Genomic DNA, 14245 nt, shown 5'->3' with positions numbered 1-14245 from the left:
TAACAGCCACGGAAGATGCCGCCGACACTCCTGGGACACAGAGCACCTGCCGAGAAGCGAAAGCTATAGATGTTGCATGTGAGAACAGCTCACGGTACTACCTCCAAAGTAGCCGCCACAAAGCCCAAGACAAGAACGCACTGCCAGGTCTGAAAACTTGGCTCCCCGAGCAGACTGCGCACCCGAGTCTAAAGCTAGATCCTCCAGTCCTCGGTCAACAAACAAAATCATACCACAGATGTCTGGGACGGGATGATGTGGCTCATTTGAAGGGTGACCACCCAGCCAAAGGGTTCCAACAGAGAGAAGACCTGCGAACATTAACTCTCGGTACTCGTCTAGAGCGGGGTGCACTCTGATGCTGTCCTTGCGTAGAATGCCGCAACACTCCCAAACATAAGAAAACGTGCATGGAGCCATTGCCATGCCGAAAGGCAAAGTCTGGAACTGAACAGGAGGGTCCAGAATGGCCAACCAGAGAAACCGCAGATGAGAGAGCCAAAGAGGAAAGAGTAGAAACGCTTCCTAGAGGAGAAGTGCAAGAAAGAATGCTAAATTGAAGTAGTTCTGCAATATAGCTAGCTGTCCAATACAAAGGAAACATGCAAAAGTGCAATAAAAGCCTCAGGGACACTGCAACATACAACTAGCTAGAGATACCACAGATAGAGCTGGTATGCAATAGTTTGATCAGTGTCAGAGTGCAATACTAGAAGAGCAGAGCTGCTGTGGGAAACCACCACAGCTAACCTTTGGCGCTATAGCATAGTGTAAACTGTCCCTGCTTTGCAATGAACTGCTTGTCAAGGAAAGAAATATGGGAGAGTGAATTAAAATATGCCCCATATGAAAAAGAGCAAAGGGCCACAGCTTCTAATATGATGCACAAACCAGCCTTAAACCTGTGACCTTCAGGTTGAAAGCCAGCCATATTCCAGAAAAAAAACTATTTGCTGAAACTACTGCACCTGGCGATAAAGCCCTTGAAAGCATCTGGTTTATATCACATAATGGCCTGCTTTCAAGGGATAGTCAGGAAGCTACTGCTGATGATAAGCACAGCCAAAGAAAGAAAATCATGATGTATGATATGATGCCACGGTGAGTGAATGAGGTCCAAATGGCAAGTAATCTTCAAATTAGGAAGTAATTTCAGGAAGAAGTGCAACCCCCCCCCCCCCCCCCACCCACACACACACACAAACTAGGCTTTATCCATCAAGATGAATTCAAGGTCAGTATGCCTCCCATGAGACAAATGTTAACACTCACTAAAATCAAATCAACATGTATGTTTATACTTAAACATACGCTTATTTATTTGTTGCATTTGTATCCCACATTTTCCCACCAATATGCAGGCTCAATGTGAAAATAAGAAAATTAGCTATTGTTTTTCATTCAAAGTTTAAAAATATATATGAGAATTCTATAAATTAGAACTCTGGTGACACCTAACAGGAAAGAATTCCATTTCTGATGAATTGATCAAATTTGTTTTATGTTTTTTACCAAACCCATTAGAACTACAATTTTGCTCTCTACTTACATAGTTCTAAAGGCAAGATGTACAGAGGTCTTCTAATACCCATTTTTATTTGCATTACACATTTAGGATAAATAACCCAATAAGTAGTATTAATCTCCCCAATTACAAGATTATATATAAATCAATTCTTTCTGCAGATTTCTCTTTTCAAGGTACCAAATGATGGAACTCTCTACAAAATATCAGGTCAAGTACGTAATTCAAGTAAGTCAATACGTAAATTACTGAAATCATTCCTCTTTAGTACATTTCTTTCTACAGAAGGACACTAGGTATAGATTAGAAACATGGCTTCTATGCAAGTTTTGTGTTATCTCCACTTTGTTACCTATAAAAATAGTCTTGTACCTTAATAGTGAATGTATTGTGCATTACTGTACTTATCTGTTTATCTCACACTGTAAGCCATATTGAACCAGAGATTGGAATAATGTGGAGGAATAAATGTCATAAATAGATTACTTGTAATAAATCTTCATCACTTCTTTGTGGAAAAATATCCTTCAGTTGTTTTAGCTTGAAACTGTCGCTTTCCTCTTCATGGTCAGAAGCATGCACTACACCATTTGTATGGGTAGCTTTAAGGCTAGGCTGTCTGTCAGAGTTTCCAGAGATATCATTAGTCACACCACTTCTGAAATTACAAAACATGAGAGAAAAAGGATGGGGGGGTACATTTGTTTTGTCTTTTTGGTAAAAAAAAAAAAAAAAAATGAATAGTTCACAGTTCAATTTTATTTAAGTACCGCAATCATTGCAGTGCAAACCTGAGCACAGCTTTCTAGCTAATGTTACAATACCATGGTCATTGCTCACATTTATTAACAACTGATTTTCATACTAGACTGAAAAAGCACTTGTTTAAACATATTTAAGAAAAACAATGTGTTTATCTGACAGATATTTTACCAGAATGAAGTATAAATGCTTACAAACATACTACTTGAAAATAAGATGACAAGCTTCAACATAGCATTACTATATATGCAAATTGAAAATAATCACAGGATATTATTTCAGCACTCTTGACTTGCAACCTATTCATCTGCTCTGGGGATATATCTGAATTTGGGTATAAACATTCTTTAAGTCCAGAAAGCATAGCCAATCATTTACCTGAATCATGGGAAGCAAGGTGCCCAGGCCAGACATCCTGAAATTTTGCTTTCATAAGTACTTGTTCAGGACTCTTAGGTCTAAAATGGGTCAAAATCTCCCTGTCTTTTACGAACCCTCACTCCAGAGGCTAATTTCTGCTGAGTAAGGTCTATCTCCTATTCATTAAAAACCTGGGAAATGTTTAGATGTCTATCATCTCTCTCCTCCCATACCTTTTGTCCAGAGTACACAATTAGATTTTTAAATAAGTTCCCAAATGCGTTGTGCCAAAGCCATTTGGTTGCCCCTCTTCAAACTGATTCCATCTGGTTTATATCCCTTTGAAGCTGAACTCCAGAACTGTATACAGTACTGCAAATAAGGTCACTTAGTATAGACTCTACATTTCAAGGAATTGTGTGATCATGTGCCTGCAGAATTTTGCATATAACCACTGATCACTTGCATTATCATGTAATTAAGCAGGGCTTAAATGAAAAACAGCAGTTGTAGCAAAAAAGTATGTTGGAGATTACCTGCAAGCCAGCAGGAGGAAGTGAGGCTACATCAATGTTCTGTGAAAGAAAAACTGGTGCAGTCATCATGCTGCATCACAAATAACTTGTATAAAATGTTTGTATGTTTGGGTAGCTTGCCAGGTGTCCTTGACCTGGATTGGCCGCTGTCGGGGCCAGGATGCTGGGCTCGATGGACCTTGGTCTTTTCCCAGTATGGCATTACTTATGTACTTATATATGTGAATCATGTTGTACCTGGAGGCTTGTGCTGTTCTCGCAAGACTGAGAACAGCATGGACTTTGGAAATTGCACAGAGGGCCACACAATGAAGGAAGACTACTGGAGAGAGGTGTGTTTGCAGGCACAGGTAATGAGGAGACACAAAGTCCACAGAAAAGATTATAGTGGGAGTGGGGGGGAGCTGGTCAAGGACTTGCTGGAGAAAACTAAAACTAAAGTTAAGCAGTCATAGAAGAGAGATGAATACAGCATTGAAGGGGTGGATGAGCTGGAGGAGGAGGGAAAGAGTTTGTGCTGAAGGAAGATTATGAGGGAAAGGGTAACACAGAAAAAAAGATAGGTGGGGGAAAGAAGAGTAGGGCTTAATTTCTGGAATAACAGCCTGGAATGCAGTTCTACCACTTTTTAATCAGACTGCAGAGCAGCAGGCATGTTCTGCTACAGCCCATCCATTACAGACCGCCTGCAAGAGAACCCTGGAGCAGAGTACAAAACAGTCACTCCCTTCTGTCACTCCAGCCACTGTCCCACCTGCCTCCTCAGTTTATGGTTTATTTCTCCAGCTCCTTTTTTGTTTACAAATTATGCCCTGGAAGAGAGAGGTGGCAGCAGAGTCTACAAATTATGCTCTGGGAAAGATGGCTTCCTAAAGGAAAAGCCTATAGACCGTTATTAAATGGACTTGGGGAAAATCCACTATTTCTTGGATAAGCAGTATAAAATGTTTTGTACATTTTGGGGATCTTGCCGGGTATTTGTGACCTGGATTGGCCACTGTTGGAAACAGGATGCTGGGCTCGATGGACCTTTGGTCTTTCCCAGTATGGCAATACTTGTGTACTTAGAGAGAGAGGTGGCAATAGAGAAATAAACACCCAAAAGTTATATAAAAAGTTTATTCTATGCTTTTTGTCACAGAACACTCACCCCAACGTAAGATTTTATTTTTGTTCTGCACCAATAGCATTGAGGCACTATGTCCGCACATGCTAGCAACAACAATAACTTTTGCATAATCTTCTATTTTTTGGTGCATACTTTGATTTTTCAGTGCATAATTTCCTAAGGTATAAAATTGGCAGCAGGAGGAGATCAGGCTCACTGATTTAAAGCTAAGTCAATTAGTATGGATGGAGTTTAATCCCCCCATAATGTGTGGTTTCTTTTTTTTCCCCACCAAATAGGTTCAGAGTGAGCTCTTAATGAGGTTACAGTTGCTTTACATATATTGTGGGTTCCATGTTATTATAATGTTGACTCTGATTACAGTCACCTTCTTTTGAGTACTCTGAGGAATTTGGTTTGTTATTGTAGCACTTGAGGGTTAGGGAGGGCCTAACTCAGATTCTGGTCCTCAATGGTAGGACTATTACATTGGGATACAGAGGAAGGTACAGGGGGGTCGGAAGGGAAAGGAGGATTGGGTGGGAAGCTGGATTAGACTGGGGCTGAGAATTTCTGTTTTTTATTCCTTGCTTTTTGGGTGGTATGGTGTTATGCTTTGTTTTGGGGTTCTTTGGGGGGGGGGGGGGGGTTATAGTATTTGTTCTTTCCTATGTGTTTTTCTCTTTTTGGACTTGGAAGCAGTCTCCCCTCTTTCAGGTTTGCTCTTATGTTTCAACTTTTTTATTGATGACATTTCAAATGAAATACATCCAATAATATGATTACACATAGCTTCCGGAACAAACATGAACACCTTAAAACTATGTAATACAGTCCGTCATCAAACTTTTAACATTTTCTCCCCACCCCTTCCTTCTGCTTGTGTCTAGCGGTTTTATTCCCCCCCCTTCACAATTTCATATGATTCCCAACTTTTTTATTTGTGGGTCAAACTGGTGCACACGACCAAATAACTTCAAAGTCCATAATATAGTCCAAATACCATACATCGGTACATAGTGGTTCAAGTTTGCCATCAACATTTTGTTTCACTTTCTCCCCTCTCATCCTCCCAGCCCCCCCATCTTCCCCCCTTCCCCCTTTCCTGAATTGAAGTGGATTAGGTTGTCTTATTTAATAAGAGTCTGCTTGATGTTTGTGTTGGTTCTCAGTTCTCCGGACTCTTGTCTTGGTCATAACCCATGGTCCGGCTCCACATATAGCCACTATTGGTTGGTGGGTTACCTCTATCCCGAGAGGGAGCCCTTGCTCTTGTGGTCCCCTAATGGCGAATCCATTATAGCTGCTAAACATTGTCTACATGCCCACCTGATCTGAAATATCAGTGTTTCAGTACATTTGTCAGCATGAACCATAATTGATTCCCCTTCCTTAATCATGCAGTGTCTCACCATTCCCTCCCCCCTCCCTTGCCAACCCTTATTCGGGAAAGGATTTACTCATTATTTAAATGGCCATAACCAATTCACAACATATTGAGCAGTAAGGTTCCCATATTTGCATGAAAATTTTTTTCCGTTTTGGGTTACCTTTCGCTTCCCAGGTGGCCATCTCATGTATTTGATTTCGCCAATGCCAATATGCGGGTAGTCTTACGTGCTATCAGGCAGACCTTGCGGCACCAAAGCCTAGGCCCTTTCGCCTGTGCATTAAATGCTGATTGCGTGTCTAGAACGTAGTGTTCCCATGCCCCCCTTACTGGTATCTGTGTCGTGTCAGTCAAAAACCGCTGAATTTGCCTCCAGAAAAGTACGAACTCCGGGCAATCCCAAAAAGCATGGAATAATATGGGGGCTTCGTGGTCGCATTCAGCACATTGCACATTCCCTGTAGTATTCATGTGTCCCCATTGCTTTCCCGACACATATGCCCTCATTGCCACTCTATAACCACTCTCTCTAAGTCGTTCGTCTTTGGTGAGTATCGGAATGCACCTCAGTGTGGCCCCTACATCCCACCTCTCTAAGACCCCCCCCCCCCCCGATTCTTGTTCCCATTTATGTTTAATATAATATAAATTTTTGTTAGGGGCACTTTTCTCCAGAGCTCGACTTATGGTTAACACTGTCATTCCTGTTGCTTCCAGTGTCAGGAAAAAGGTTTGTATCTGACCTCCAAATTTCGATCAGAGTGCCGGCTGGTTAAGGCTTGAAATGTAGTGCTTAGCTTGTACATACGCAAAATAGTCCCCCCATGTACTCCCTACTTTATTTTGTAGGTCCTCATACTTTATGATATCTCCTTCCCTCCCTAACAAATGTTCCACTTTTGTAACTCCCTGCACCTCCCACCTAAGGAAGGCTGAATTGGTTTGTCCGGGCTCAAAGCTCGGGTTCCCTCTAAATGATAGCAGTTCTGATGTTCCTGGCGTTCCCCCCAAAGTCCTAGCCAGCATCTTCCATGCCTTACGCATGGATTGCAGCAAATGGCAACGTTTAAACTGGGTCAGGATTTGTCCCTATTCTAAGTGCAATAATGTGATAACATCGTATGGAGCAAAATATTCCCATTCCATTTCCAGTGGTGTAAAGACATTTGAGTGGCTCACCCAGTCTCCTATATGTCTGAGAAGGCAGGCTTGGTTGTATAAGGCGAGATCTGGCATTCCCAATCCCCCTCTATTCCATCTACCTTTCATCACATTGGCCCGTATTTGGGGTTTCTTTCTCGCCCAGCAGAACCTGTTAAAGGTCCTGTTGATGTTCATTAAGTCTTTATGTTTCAGGCGGAGGGGGAGCGTCTGCAGGAGATACAGCCACTTTGGAAATATCACCATGTGTATTAAGTTTATCCTGCCGTTTAATGATAACGGGAGGCCATCCCATCTATCCAGCTGGCGTCTTGTCTCCTCTAACAGAGTATTTAGGGTATTTATGTTTAGATCGTGTAGCTTTTCTAACTCCATGGTCAGTCATATCCCCAAGTACTTAAAGGATTCTTCTGCCCAGCTTAGGGGAAAACCCTGATCCCATAAGGCTCTCACCTCCTCTGAGGACGCCAGTGCCTCTGACTTAGTCAGATTCAGGCTTAGTCCTGCGTAATCTCCATATTCTTCCATAATCTCCATTAGAGCCAGGAACGATGACGTAGGTTTTGTGATCAGTACTAGGAGATCGTCTGCAAAGGCTGCTATTTTGAATTCGGTCTGGCCTATGTGTATACCTTATATCGTCGGGCTAGTCACGATATCTCTGATCAACAGGTCATGGGATAAAACAAATAGTAACGGGGATAACGGGCATCCTTGTCGGGTTCCTCGATATATCTGAAACTCCTCCGATTCCAGCCCGTTAACCCGTATCTTCGCTTTCGGTTTATAGTAAAGGGCCCGGAGCACTGACAAAAACCGGCCATCAAACCCGTATTTATTTAGCACGGCGAACATGAATGCCCAGTGCACTTTGTCGAATGCCTTTTCGGCGTCAAAACTTATTAGGAGGGATGGTGCATCTGCTTGCTTCCTCCTTTCTAGGGCCCCTATGATTTTTCGCAGGTTCTTAGCGATTACCCTACCTTCCACAAATCCGGTTTGGGCTTCGTGGATTAGTTTTGGCAGGACCTTTTTCATGCGATTGGCCAGGATTTTTGCTAGCAATTTAATTTCTGCATTCAATAGGGAAATTGGGCGGTAAAACTCCACACGTTGTGGATTCCTACCGGGTTTTGGCAGCACCACTATATGTGCTAAGGATAGGCCTTCCGGGGGTTGTTCCATGTGTATTATATTGTTGAAATATTTAGTTAACGTCGGTGCGATGTGTTCCCCTAAGATCTTATAGAATTCTATATGGAACCCATCAGGTCCAGGTGCCTTAAGCAATTGTCCTTGTTTTATACCCAGTATTACTTCTGCCTCCATGATTGGTTTATTTAATTTATCTTTGTCCCGTTGGCTAAGGGCCAGCAGATCTAAGTTATCTAAGTATGAAGACTCTAACAGCCCCTGGTCCTCTGGTGTCATGTATAATTTACCATAAAATTTGGCAAAAGCCTCGCATATCTTTTCCGCTGTATGCTCCATTCTCCCCTGTTCCCCTCTCACTTGCAAAACCTGTCTTTTGTTCCCTCTCGGGTTAGCTAATCTTGCTAATAGGCACCCGGCTTTATTCCCGAATCTGTGTAAGTGAAATTTATAGTATGCTTGAGACTTCAAGGCTCGCTGTTGCAACAGCATATTTAATGTAACCTGGGTCTCCAGGAGGGTGGTACGATGAGATTCAGCGTGTGTCCGACCGTAAGCCTGCCGGGCCTTACATATTATTTTACTTAGCTGTAAGATTTCCCTATTTCAGGCAGACCTAAGATGGTGATGGTAACTGATTATTTCACCTCGCAGCACAGCTTTCGCTGCATCCCAAAACAGGAGTGGGCTATGTGTTGTTGGTTCAGTACTGCATAGTCCTCTCAGCGTTCCTTTATTTTGGCCTTAAATGTCTCGTCCCCTGCCAGGTCTAGCGGAAACTGCCAACAGCCCCCTTTGTGTCTCCGTTCTTCCCATTCCCAGTCAAGGCATACCCAAGCATGATCCGAGATCATGTAAGGTCCTTAAGTTTTGCATGTGTGAGCCTCTCCAGCTACCCACCACCTATATGCGTTTCCTTTACGTTTCCTAGCATGTTTTCAGTAATTAGTATGTAATATATTCTGGCTTGGGAAGCATGGGCCCTCACGTGGTGGGTAAAATCTCTTTCAATGGGATGTAGCACCCTCCACACATCTATTAAATTCAGTGTCTGTCCTAATCTTTTCAAGCCTTTATTAGACGCCGCCGAGTCACTCCTCTTTCCCTGGGTGCTGTCTATCGAGGCGTCCCATACCGTATTAAAATCTCCTCCTACCAGCACATGTTCCCCCTGATATGAGAGTAAGTGTTGTAGTATTTGGTTGTAAAAGTGCTTGTCAAATTGGTTGGGTGCGTAAATGTTGCCTATTAACAGTTTTTATCCCGAGATCTCCAATTCCACAAAAACATAACGGCCTCTAGTGTCTGTCACCATAGGGCGCACTGCTGCTGTCAACCCCTTACGAATTAATACCGCTACCCCTCCTTTTTCCCCTGTGCTCCTGCCGAGACGCATTCCTCTACCCACCATGTCTTAAGTTTTGCATGTTCCTCCTGGCTAACATGTGTTTCTTGCAGCAAAGCAATGTCTATGCAGTTTCTCTGTAAATGTTGCAATATTTTTGTTCTCTTTACGGGTGAGTGTATGCCCCCCACATTCCAGGTTAGGAGCCTAACCATAATCTATAGGTCTTGCTATTCTTTGTGATGCGTCTCTCAATGTGTGTCTTCTCAGGGAGGAACCCCAGCCTATACCCCCCCCCCCATGCCCACCATCTACTTTTACTCCGTCTCAGTGGTCTCCCCCCCCCCCCCCCAGCACATTGGTTGGCCTTGTTCCCTTTTGTCCCTTCCCCTGAGCTTCTTCCCCCCCTCCCCTTTCTTCTTGCCCTACTCCCCTGTACTATGATCCCCAGAATAGGAACTAGTCACGCTTGTCGCCTCCCATCCTCCCTCCCTTTCATGCAACACATCAACCATAGACCCTTTACTTATAAAGCCCATCCATTTCGTCCTCCGATCCCCTTGTTACTCATTCCCAACAGACATTATATTCCTCTCATACATGTCCCTTCTACCCTTCAACCATATCACCCCTCATATGGTTTTACACCTTAAGAACTTTTGTACAATTAGTCTGGCTCTGGTGTGGAGAGGCCCCAATCATTATGACCTATGCAGACCCCGCCTCTAATCGTTGGTGTTCTTCCACCTAGCTGTCTGCTCTTAAATCTCTAGGTTTGTCCAGTGTGCTACCGAGGCCAGTCCTTGTAGCTTAAGTTTTGCATGTGTGAGCCTCTCCAGCTACCCAGAGCCTTTATATGCTATGTAACATAAACAAACATTAATTAAACTGTTGAATCTATATGTTATCCAGCCAAACCTGTCTGGACTGTGACATCTCAGGTCTATGAGGTCTCAAAGAGTCTCTCTCCAATTAATAGACAGAGCGGTACCTCGACCTCTCCTCCGGTTCATGTCGGGGTGTCTCTCCTATTGCTTCCCGCGCCTTCTGCCTCAATCTGGGTCACAAATCTTTTTGCCTCCTCCACCGCGTCAAACATATGTGTTGCTCCTTTATATACGATCTTCAGCTGCGCTGGGTATAGCAGGTTGAATCTGATCTTCTGATTAAACAAGGCTGTACACACCGGGGAGAAGGCGCGGCGTCTCCCCGCCACCCCCACTGAATAATCCTGGAAACATAACACACTTTTCTGCTCGTAAAGCAACACATTGTCTTTCCTGGAGGCTTGTAAAATATATTGTTTATGGTGAAAGTTCAGTACCCGCATGATGAGCACTCGTGGTTTATTGGTATTGTCTGTACGAGAGCCCAGCTGGTGGGCTCTCTCCACTCTCAAAGGGCCCATGTGCGCAGGGAAGGCCACTCGTGCTGTAAGCCAGCGTTCCAGCTCAGTAATTAAATCTTTGCCGCCCATGGCCTCCAGAAGCCCCACCAGACGCAGGTTGTTGCGTCTAGATCGATTTTCCAGTTCTTCTACTTTTTGTTCTAGTGCTTCAACCTGCTTTCTGGTCGTTTTTTTGTTCGGCCTCCACCTCGTTCAGGTCTGGCAGGCCACACATTCTCTCGCCAGGTCCTCCATGCGTGAGTGTAGTTTCTCTAACTTGGAGTCGATGGGAGCTAGTCTTCGTTCTAGCAGTTCCTCCATAACAGCGGACATCTCCACCGTTATCTCTGCCACCCACGCCGAGGATACAGTCACGCTAGGTGTTTCCGGCGGGGACGCCATTTTGGGGTCTGGTTGTTTTTGCCGCAGCTTATCTTTTTGGGCAGTTTTCGCGGCCATCCCCTGTTCCCGCCGTCCGGTGCCCACTCGCTGAGGTATAGGCTATGCTCCGATACGTTTTGGTCAACACTCTGGGACCGCTGACTGCCCGGCTTGATGGGGAGGGTGGATCGGGGTCGGAGAGCACTTCAGGTACGTCCGCTCTCTGCCATGGCGTCACGTGACCCTCAGTATTGCTCTTTTTGGACTTGGAGGGTGCAGTCTCCCTTCTTTCACATGGGCGTGGCTACTGGCTGGGAGAGCCCTCTCACCTCATTTGGTTTTTAGATATTTTGTTGTTCTATATTTGTAAAAGGAATTCCAAGAATGAGTTCTCTCAAACTTTCTTCTTGGAACGTCAGTGAGGTAATGTCACCTATTAAACGCCAGAAAACTTTATAATTTTTAAATAGACAAAGTAGATATTGCTTTCCTTCAAGAGACTCATCTTTCTATAGAGGAACACAAATTTCAGAAAAGGTGGGTGGGCTTTCTTGTGGGATCTCCTGCTGTTAATAGGAAGGCTGAGGGTCATCATATTGTTCAGGAAATCATTGCAGGTCCAAATTCACTCCATAAAACATGGCCCATCAGGTCATTTTGTTTTGGTACAAGTGTCCATAAATAGGCACCCCTTGACTATGTAATATGTACACCCCTAATGTTTATAATAAGAATTTTTTCAGTTGCTTGATGGATGTCATGTTACCATTATGCCAATTCTACATAGTAACATAACAACATAGTAGATAACAGCAGATAAAGACCTGTATGGTTCATCCAGTCTGCCCAACAAGATAAACTCTGTGATACTTTATATGTATACCTGACCTTGATTTGTCCTTGTCATTTTCAGCGAACAGACTGTAGAAGACTGCCCAGCACTAGCTTTGCTTCCCAATTACTGGTATTGCCACCCAACCTTCACTAACCTTCTGTGGATCCATTCCTTCTGAACAGGATTCCTTTGTGTTTATCCCATACATTTTTTTAAATACTGTTACTGTTTTCATCTCTCTGCCACCTCCCGCAGGAGGAAATTCCAAGTATCTACCACCCTCTCCATGAAAAAATACTTCCTGAGTCTGCCCTCCCTTCAACCTCAATTCATGTCCTCTACTTCTACCGCCTTCCCGTCTCCAGAAAAGGTTATACATATGTTCAGGTCAGCAAGTCTCTCCTCGTATGACTTGTAATGCAAATCCCATACCATTTTTGTAGCTTTTCTTTGCACTGCTTCAAGTCTTTTCACATCCTTAGCAAGATATGGCCTCCAAAACTGAACACAAAATACTCCAGGTGGGGCCTCACCAACAACTTGTACAGGGGCATCAACTCCTCCTTTCTTTTGCTAGTTACACTTCTCTGTATAGAGCCTACCATCTTTCTGGCTACGGCCAACACATTGTCACACTGTTTCATCATCTTCAGATCCTCAGATACTATCACCCCAAGATCCCTCTTCCTGCCTCTGCATATCAGACTCTCACTGCCTAACACATACGTCTCCCGTGGATTTCTACTCCCTAAGTGCATCACTTTGCACTGAATTTTAATTGCCAAACATTAGACTATTCTAACTTTTGCAGATGCTTTTTCATATTTTCCACTCCCTCCGGGGTGTCCACTCTGTTACAAACCTTGGTATCATCTGCAAAAAGGCAAACTTTACCTTCTAACCTTTCGGCAATGCCACTCTCAAATATAATGAATAGATTCGGCCCCAGAACAGATCCTTGAGGCACGCCATTACTCACCTGTCCCTCCTCCAAGTGAATTCCATTAACCACCACCCTCTGGTGTCTGTCAACCAGTTCCTAATCCACTTCACCACTTTGGGTCCTATCTTCAGTCTGTCAAATTTATTCAAGAGCTTCCTATGAGGAACCGAGTCAAAGGCTTTGCTGAAATCAAAGTAGATTACATCTATCACACATCCTTGATCCAATTCTCTGGTCACCCAGTCAAAGAATTCAATGAGATTCATTTGGCACAAATCACCTTTGGTAAAACCATGTTGTCTTGGATCTTGCAACTTATTGAATTCCAGGAAATTCACTATCCTTTCCTTCAACATTGCTTTCATTAGTTTTCCAATATCCAAAGTGAGACTTACCAGTCTGTAGTTTCCAGCTTCTTCTCTGTGACCACTTTTGTGAAAATGGAACACATCCGCTCTTCACCAATTACATGGAACTTCCCCAGTCTTAAAGAATTTATTAAACAAATCTTTAAGAGGACCTGAAAGAACCTCTCCAATCTACCTCAATATCCTGTGATGGATCCCTTCCAGTCCCTTGGCTTTATCCACCTTCAAATTTTCAAGTTGTTCATAAACACTCTCTTCCGTGAACGATGATATATCCTCTCCATTCTCATACGTACTTTTACCAGTCAATCGTGGTCCTTCTCCAGAATTTTCTTCCATGAAGACACAAGTATGTGTTTAGCACATTTGCTTTTTCTTCATCATTCCCCACATAGCGGTTCGCAGTATCTTTCAGTCTCACAATTCCATTTTTAGTCTTCCGCCTTTCACTTCTAGCCATTTGTTCTTCCGCTTGCGCCAGGCATATCTCTCTCTTGGCTTCTTCCATTTTCATCTAGTATTCCTCTCTGTGTTCCTCTTCTTGAGTTTTTCTGAATTTCATGAACTCCAACTCTTTAGCCTGTAATTTCTCAGCCACTTGCTTGGAGAACCATATCAGTTTCCTTTTTCTCTTGTTTTTATTTACTCTCCCTTACATAAAGGTTCGCAGCCATACTTATAGCTTCTTTCAGTCTGCACCACTGCCTTTCCACTTCTCGTATGTCCTCCTAGCCCATCAGCTCTTTATTCAGGTATTCCTCCATTTTACTAGTCAGCATGTTTGAAATGCAGGACTTTTGAGTTGCTGCCCTCCACTTCAGCTGTTATATCTAACCAAACTGTTTGATGGTCACTGCTGCCCAGGTGGGCACCCATTTGTGAGCACCAGATCCAGTGTTGAGGCAGGTGGAGACCCACTCGACGCCTCACTGCTTCCAGCATGAGTAGGTCTCGGGGCAGCCATTACCTCTCCTTCAGACGGCGATGCTCCT

At 43.6% G+C, this 14245-nt stretch overlaps 1 protein-coding gene across 3 annotated transcripts in view; it reads right to left on the bottom strand.

Moving 5' to 3' along the window:
* Window positions 1–14245, bottom strand: part of SMARCAD1 (SWI/SNF-related, matrix-associated actin-dependent regulator of chromatin, subfamily a, containing DEAD/H box 1) — a 314928-nt gene that overhangs the window by 255491 nt on the left and 45192 nt on the right. For 2 of the 3 annotated variants that reach the window (XM_030190695.1, XM_030190698.1), the window contains one exon: window positions 2012–2183. In XM_030190695.1, the coding sequence (XP_030046555.1) occupies window positions 2012–2183 (172 nt within the window). The remainder of the gene's footprint in view (window positions 1–2011; window positions 2184–14245) is intronic. The other variant, XM_030190696.1, reaches the window with a different exon arrangement.

Source organism: Microcaecilia unicolor, chromosome 2 (assembly GCF_901765095.1).
Source record: "Microcaecilia unicolor chromosome 2, aMicUni1.1, whole genome shotgun sequence".
NCBI lineage: Eukaryota > Metazoa > Chordata > Amphibia > Gymnophiona > Siphonopidae > Microcaecilia > Microcaecilia unicolor.
Note: the sequence above shows the minus strand (reverse complement) of the source record. Positions and strands in the feature narration are given on the sequence as shown.